General features: G+C 38.8%; 2 protein-coding genes across 2 annotated transcripts; both read right to left on the bottom strand.

Moving 5' to 3' along the window:
- Positions 1-1343: 1343 nt before the first annotated feature.
- LOC132619943 (uncharacterized) lies at positions 1344-2003 on the bottom strand. Its single transcript, XM_060334688.1, has one exon. It carries the CDS (start codon positions 2001-2003, stop codon positions 1344-1346), a length of 660 nt encoding a protein of 219 aa, XP_060190671.1.
- A 1533-nt stretch (positions 2004-3536) lies between these two features.
- LOC132617486 (NAC domain-containing protein 100-like) lies at positions 3537-6483 on the bottom strand. The gene is made up of 3 exons (XM_060332491.1): positions 6069-6483; positions 5225-5505; positions 3537-4190 (listed from the first exon to the last, which is right to left on the bottom strand). Exons 1-3 carry the CDS (start codon positions 6256-6258, stop codon positions 3819-3821), a joined length of 843 nt encoding a protein of 280 aa, XP_060188474.1. The 5' UTR covers positions 6259-6483; the 3' UTR covers positions 3537-3818.
- Positions 6484-8557: the final 2074 nt, after the last annotated feature.

Genomic DNA, 8557 nt, shown 5'->3' with positions numbered 1-8557 from the left:
ATATTCTGTATGTATGGCAACTCCGGGTACGGCGGGGCCCTGTCCCGTCATATGACTCTGTATGTCTGTTAGAGGCCTGTAGATATATTTGTGGGTTAGGGTCTTTCTGTACGGATGTGTGTATATGTTGCGTTTGGGGCGACCCCATTCGCCGCGGCGGCCGGTCCGCATAAGTTTATATGTTGCTTTGTTGGCCGGTGTGGCCTTTGTTGGTATTTTCTGTGCGCAGGGTTATTTTGGATAGTCTGTAAAACAAAGGAAACTCTGCCAAAATTTTTCTGGAAATTATCTAAATTTGAAATATAGCCTTGACGGCTTCTGCTTTATACTTGAATGCGTTTGATAACAGTTGAGATAGCATTGGATATATGTGTTTGGGTGCCCAGATCGGGTACTAGTCACGGCCTACGGGGTTGGGTCGTGACAGAAGACCTAATCATGCTTCTCCCGTCAATTCTACAACATATATATGTTTCGCTAATCAAAGTCTAACTCAAGTAAACCATAACCTACTTCGAGGCCGAGAAGGTGCCACTAACCCTCATGGAGTCTTCATTCTTTGCTTCTAAATTCGAAGACCATGACTGAGAAGTCTAGGAGTAGCACAAATTTCAATAATGAGAGTCAAAATAAATCATGCGCATTAATCTAGATTTTATAGTTGACTACCCCTGCCTTCATATTTCTCATTCATAAACTCAAGTCCCAACCCCTATTTTAATTATCGAAACCACTGCTCTTTGAGTTTCGATTATCTGCCTAGAATAATAATCTATAATAGGATTTAGCGAACTGCCAGTCCCTGATTTTATACTCCGATTTTATGTTGCCTATTTCATCCCTCTAATGTGTGAGAAAATTAAGAACTCCATGTTTATTATCCTCCGAAGGTTAACTTGTAGAAAAGATAACAAAAGGAAAGGTTAGAAAGGTTACCTTACTCAACTCTCTATGTGCTCAGCCCAGAATTCTCCCAAGTGAAGGCTTGGAAGAAGGTTTGGTGGAAAAGATGGATTAAATCACGAAATAAGGTATTTAAGCTGGGTCTGGTTTCGCGTTGATCGCTGCAGCGGTCCTCCGTCCGCTGGGGCGGACTCGTTATGATGGTATATCGACCGCCGCGGCAAAGCGCGTCCACCAAGCCCCACACCGTTTTGCTCGACTGACTCGACTATAGTTATCATTTAACAAAGTTTTTCCCCTCGAGGACTAATCATATAACAAATCAACTTAGCTTTTGTACTCGAGCGGAGGAAAGTCAAATAACGACCGGACGGGTCATTACACTTTTGTCTTGGACCAGGTCTCTCCTTTCGTCAGGATTTGATCTCTCGAATTGGCTGCTACGACTTCGTTCCAGCCTTGAACGAGACCTTTCCTGATATCCATACAGGCTGATATCTTTTCTTCCAAGGTCTGGAATCAGAATCTTCATTTCTTTTAGGTCTATCACAGATCTGATTCTGACCCGTTGACCCAGTGGGTAATCCGAACTGATCATCTTCTACTCGTATTTTTAATTCGTACCAATTGTGAACATCTGCCCACATTGTAACGGGGAATTCCAATAAGTTCTCCTTTAATTTTAATGAGGCAGTTGAACTTTTTGGGTACAATTCCTTGGTGAATGCCTCTGCTTCCCACTTATCAGGTACCAATGGCAGCAGCATCCGTTCTTTTTGGAATCTTATAACAAATTCCCGTAACAATTTTTTATCATCTTGAACTATCTTGAAGATATCTGCCTTTCTCGTAGACACCTTTGTCACACCAGTATGTGCTTTGATAAAAGCATCCACTAGCATTTCAAAGGAATGAATCGAATGCTTCAAAAGCGTCGAATACCATGTCATTGCTCTTTTGGACAGTTTTTCACCGAACTTCTTAAGTAAAATAGATTCAATTTCATCCGGTTGCATGTCATTGCCTTTAACAGCGCAAGTGTATGAAGTCACATGCTTTTGAGGGTCTTTGGTTCCATCATATTTGGGTAGATCCGGCATCTTAAATCTTTTCAGGATCAATTTAGGCGCTGCACTTGGGAGAAATGGTAATTGAACATATCTCTTTGAATCCGGCCCCTTCAGTACTGGTAGTGCCCCCGAGATATGATCTACCGGGAATTAAATGCATTAAATTACTTTTTATTCTGGTCTAATCGGCTATTCAATTATTTTTCATTCTTTTCTAGCCGACTGGAAAGAGCCTTCAGATATTGTATGACTTCGGGTGCTGCACTGCTACAATGACCACTGCTGCTGCCTTTTCCATGCTCCACAACTGCATCAGCAACATCTTTCCTTGTTTGCAAATCTGCAATCGCCTTTTGTTGCTCCTCCAGCAAGTCAAAGATCTTCGCCAATCCTAGATCAGCAACTCTTGCTTGTTCCTCCACGTCATCATTATCATTAGGGGTCATATCATTCCTTGTGTGTTTGGAACCCTTAGGGGAAATAATAGGCTGATCATTTCTTGCCCTGAATTCTCTTGTTGCCTGATCTATCTCCAGTGCATTGTTATTGTTCAGCACACCATCGACTTGGTCTCCAATGTTGGCCATTGTCACGCTTTACCCGGTTCACAGAATTGCGAATGATTAGTAATATAATTAGATCAACAAAACAATAATACAAGTATCCTTAGCCCTACGGTGGGCGCCAAACTATTTACCCCGAAAAAGGTATAGTTAAATTTCTCAGTGGTTTAAAGGATACGTGAATTGATTTGTTATAAGTGGGTAACGAATAAAAGCAATTATTGATGAAATCAAGTAAATATAAAGCAAGAAAACAGTAAAGTAAGCATGGGCCGTATGAGCATCGGAGGAGATCCTTTGTTGAATTTCACTCCGGTGGAACACTTGGCCTTGAAGAGCTTAAATTAACTCCAAACAAAAATAATAGAAAGAAAACAATTTTGCTCGTAATTAGAATGGAATTGTATGACTGTACGTAAGATGTATTTTTCAAATGCCTATTATACTGAGCTTAAGCTCCTTTTATAGTTGAGAGATGCCAGTTTTGAGCTGTATATCTAGCCTAATAATGGGCAATAATAACCAATAAATGCTACTTTTAATACATAAGCGTAACGTTCAGCTCCGAATCCGGATCCGTTACATAACGTTAGTTGCTCATAAATGACCCCTATCAATTGCTCTGTAACACTTGATCCGGGCTCACATGAAATTACTCCTTCTGGATGAGTCAAACTTCACTCCATCGTTTGACTCCATCTGCCACGTGTCCTTCTTTCTTCATGCCACGTGTAAAGCTATATTTACGATGTATACAATATTATCATACAAATTGATGATGATTTTATAATATCAGTGTTGATCAAGGGAGCTTCTGGAACTAATTTTTTATGGATATAGCGAGAGCCACAAAACTTCAATAAATCAACTTACCCCTAACCAACTTAGTTACCTACTAATCGTTTACAAAAGTATTTACATATCAGCATAACTGACATTTGATCAAAAAGCATTGCAAGTCTCGGTTTTTCTAATACAAATGAAAGACAACGATGCAAAGTGCCCATTGGGAACTAGAAATATGTAACACCAAATATAAAGAAACATCTATACAAAACCAGTATTACTACAATAATCTAACAATGGGATTGAGTTGCAACTATTGTTGCTATTTCTACCCTAACCCAACAGTATAGGGTTGCTATTTCTAACCTAACTATAGCAACACCTTTTTAGAACAATCACACATTACGTCCTATATTGAAATTTACTGTCTCAACTAATATTAAACATGTAGAGCGAGCCAAGCCTATAATACTCCTTAGTCTTTATTCAGTCAACTTCAATAATTCCAAAGACAATCAAGATCCACTTGCCCAAATGGAGTGATTGGGAAATCATGATCTTGCACTAAGCCAAAATCCCCATACTGGAAATTCCCCACACAAGGATGATTATTTGTGCTCATCAAATCATCAGCCAAGCTAGTTTGAGGTTTATGGTCCTCTATTGAATTGGAGAAGTAGGTCACATGAGAACAAGATGTGGATTCTCTTGTATTTATTTGACTACCATATGATGATATGTCCACTAATGGAGGCAAATTTGAAGACACTGAATTGTCATTGATATTGTTGTTTTTTATTAGCCCAGAAATATGTATCTTCTTTCCTCCTGCACTCTTCTTGAAGATTCTGCAAATCACCCATTCATTCTGCGCAACAGAGAAAAGAACTTAATGATCGGTCAATTAATAACTATGCCTCAGTCACTAACTAGTTGAGATTTGTTATGTGAATTTTCCATAATGGTCCATTTAATTTTTAGTTGAAAAGGGTTAGAAATACCCTTCAATTATATGAAATACACTCTCTCTGTCCAAATTTACGCGATACTCTTTTAATTTTAGTCAGTCCTAAAAGAATGAAACATTTTTAAATTTAGATAATTTAACTTCAAACTTTCCATTTTTCGTTAGAGTTGTTTTATAACCACATTAATTTCTGTGATTTATTTTAGACCAACAAATTTCAAACGTCTTCTTTTCTCTCTTGACTTTGTGCTCAGTCAAACATATTCACATAAATTGGGACGGATTGAGTATCTTAATTTTATCAATCATTATACTTTGGCACATTCATACTATTGTAATTAGCAAATTGTCCTATATTTCCCCTTAACCTTGATCGAACTCTAACTTGAAAATTTATACTTAATTAAATTATACTAAAAAACAGAGGGATAAATTTGGGTCTTTTCATTGAAGTACTTCAAACACATAAAATTTATCAAGTCCACATTGGAGTTCGTTCAACTCTAAGACAAGTACGAGACAAATTGCTAATAATAAGGCTATGAATGACCACAAATATAACAAAAGGTAAAATTAAAATATTTCGTACACTAGTAGATGGTTACTCTCCCAGTCCAATTTATGTGAATGTGTTGGGTATGGAGTATAAGAATTAGATAAGAATTTTGAAACTTGTAGTCTAAAACAAGTTATAAATATTTATGTGCCTATAAATTATTTCATTTAAGGATAAAATAGGGAGTTTAAAATTAAGTTGTTACTGAATATAGAAATACATCACTTTTTTAGGGATTATAAAGAAAATAATGTCACATAGATTGGGACGGAGGAAGTATAATTTATCACCTTTTCTCTTTATTTTATTTGACATGGAAAAGTGACAACAACTTGAAACTGTGGAAAAACTTTCCATTTGTTCATTATTTATTCATTACCTTGGCAGTTTGGGGAAGGTTGTGGACTGAATATTTTCCCTCTAATCTGTATTCATGCATGACCCAATTTGTTTTTTCTCCTCTAGGTGCTCTCCCCATGTAGAAAACCAGAGTCTTCTTCATACCAATAAGTGTTTTCAACTTGAAGAATATCTCCTTATCTTTACCAGTTGCCTTCCAATACCCTGCTTCTGTTGCTCTGTTTGTCCTTAAACCTGTTGGGTATTTCCTGTCTCTCACACAGAAGAAGTACCACTCTTTTTCACCCATTTTTGCCTTCCCTACACAGAGAATTAAGGGAAATTCAACCAATCACTTGTAAAAAACAATCTAACAATGACCAGTGGCGAATTCAGAATTTAGAAACATTGTTCTTGTTCTTTGTATGCACTTATTTTTATTTCTTTTTACATATAAATATACTACTAAAAATAGGAATTAGCGACAGACAAATTCTGTGGCTAAAAGGCAAAATTTGTCACTAATTTTATCAATGACAGAGTAGCGACAAATTATCAAAAAAAATCAGTTAGCTTCCACTTTTCGAGATTCAAACCTTTTTAAATTTCACCTTTCATTTGGATATAAAATCTTTTAATTTTTCGAAATAAAATTTACATATTTGGAAACTACATAAACAATACTATAACTTGTAATTTAAAATATTTAAAAGATATATGAAAAAATTATAGTCAAAGAATAATTCTATTTGACTCTCGAAATCGAACATTGTCACATAAATTGAGACGAAGGGAGTATTTAGTAACAGATTAGCAAAGAAGTTCGAAAGTTCAAATTAGACGTGCCGCCTAACAAAGATGAGACAGAGACACAGAGTACATACATGGCAAATCCGAGGGTTCAATCTTGTTCAAATCTACCTCACCAATAGCTTTAGCACAATAGCTACTATCAAGAGCTTTAGGGGATAAGTAGTGAGTGATAAGCTCTTCATCAGTTGGGTGAAAACGAAAACCAGGTGGCAATTCCATTTCTTCTTCTTCATTTCCACCAAATTTACACAAGTTTTCCATCTTCTAGCTCCAAATTGTATTAATCAACTGCTTCAAATATATGTAATAGGAGTACTAAGGAGAACCTTTGATTAAATATGAAAAAAAAAAAAAAGGGAGGAAAAGAAAATAGTGTAACAATTAGATGACGGAAATAAGGAAGCTAAGAGAATATGTAGGCAGTGGAAAGTGGGTCTTAAGGAAGAAGAGAAAGAGGAAAGAAAATGTTGTAATAGAGAGATTAATAAAAAGGAGATGATGAGGAGGAACAGAAGTCCCTAAATAGTGGTTATTTTGTTAATAACAAACGTGGTTCGCAAGGCAACTTTAGTTTTTTTTCCAATAATCATTCAGTATCCGATATTATGGAGATCAAAATAACATGACGTCATGTCGAGACTAACATTATAATCTAAAAGTTTGGAATATTAGACAACAAAGAGAAATATATTATAAGATGTATATGTATACGGTAAAAACCGGATAAGCATTAAATCGGTGAGACAAGGAACCGAAGGGAGAAAGGCACAAGAACGTGCACGGAGACTTTCGTTCTGAACCGAAGGAACGCCTAGACCGAAACCAAGGTAGGGCACCATTTGGTCCGGTTTTCTCCATGGCCGAGTTGTTCGTGGCCGTTAGTCCGATTAATTGAGGCCGCTGGTCCGGGAGATCCGTTGCGCGTCTGCCACGCGTCGATAACGTCCTGCCATGCTCAACTGTCAACTGTACAGGTGTCAAATCGTACGGCCAACCTAACCCTACCTAATCCAACTCAGAACTTTTCCCTTATTATTTTATTCTTTATGTTATATGAAGCCCAAAGGGCAACACTATAAACAGGGGGCATTTCCCTCCTTTTAGGGGGTTGGCTCCTCAGATCACAAACTCTTTGTAATAGCGAAATATATACAAAAATCTCCCTCGTATCAGATTTCGGTCCATATTTGTTGTGTTTATCTCTTACATTTCTTCAATCAAGCAATACTCATATATTAACAAGCATACAAGTGCATAATATTCCGCCGATCACTGGCCATCTCCACGTACTATATGCATATATTTCTTTTCTTCATCAGATAGATTGAGATTCAACCACATATCCTATACCCACTCACAAATTTAATCGATTATCCGAATTCAGGGTAAACAGTTTGGCGCCTACCGTGGGGCTAGGATAATAGTGGTCTTTTATCTTGATCTCTACCTTACCTATCTAAATCAAAAACACCTTCTGTTCGTATCTGAAGAAACGGACTAAATGGCTGACGGTGGGCAATCTGGTCACGTCAACAACAACGAAATCGTGGCCGAAAATGAAGGAAGCGGTCCATGAGGACCACCAAACCCCGCTGATCCTAACCCCGTTAATTCGAGGGAGGGCCTCAACCGTCAAAACACCGTGGACCAGGAGAATGCCACCTTACCGGCCACTGATCCTCTAAATACCCACAATTCTGTTACTTTGTCCCGGGCACAGGACCGGAAAGCACCGGGTACACCTAATGATAATATTGACTTACGTTTAATTTTGAAATGTTGCAGGAGCAGAGAGCGGCGATTGCCGAACAGGGAATCGCTATAGCCCGGTTGCAAAACGGCGCGGATACCACGACCCCGAAAAAAATGAGCGGTGTTGCTGTACCCAGAAGGGAGGAGGCACACGTTATCGAGAGCAACGGATCCGGAGCTGGATTCTCCACCGAGGTTCTAAAAATGCTCGAAACTTTGGCAAAACGGGTAGATTCGACCGAGAAGAGGGTCGAAACATACAACTCTCGGGTGGATCAAATCCCGGGGGCTCCGCCTTTACTGAAAGGGCCGGATTCGAAGAGGTACATCCAAAGGCCTCTTCCTCCGAGTGCGGCCCCGAAATTAATCCCGAAGAGGTTTGAAATGCCGAATATCCAGAAATATGACCGCATAACGGACCCGCACGAGCACTTGACCTCATACACATGCGCCATAAATGGCAATGATATGGAGGAGGACGAAATTGAATCGGTATTGCTGAAAAAGTTCGGGGAAACTTTGTCAAAAAGGAGCATTGACATGGTACGACCATCTACCCGAGCATTCGATCACCTCCTTCGAAATGCTCGCCGATGCCTTCATCAAAGTACACGCCGGTGCCAAAAAGGTGCAGGCCCGTAAGGCCGACATTTTCCGTATAACCCAAAGAGGCGACGAGTTACTACGCGAATTCGTCAACTGATTCCAAAGGGAACGAATGAAACTCCCCCCGGTTCCGGAAGAATGGGCTTGTTATATCCCGCATTTTTGTACAATCGGATAATTCAAGGTGATTGCGGGGAGATGA

Source organism: Lycium barbarum, chromosome 11 (genome assembly GCF_019175385.1).
Source record: "Lycium barbarum isolate Lr01 chromosome 11, ASM1917538v2, whole genome shotgun sequence".
In the NCBI taxonomy this organism is placed as follows: Eukaryota; Viridiplantae; Streptophyta; class Magnoliopsida; order Solanales; family Solanaceae; genus Lycium; species Lycium barbarum.
This window is presented reverse-complemented; position numbering and strand designations above follow the sequence as displayed.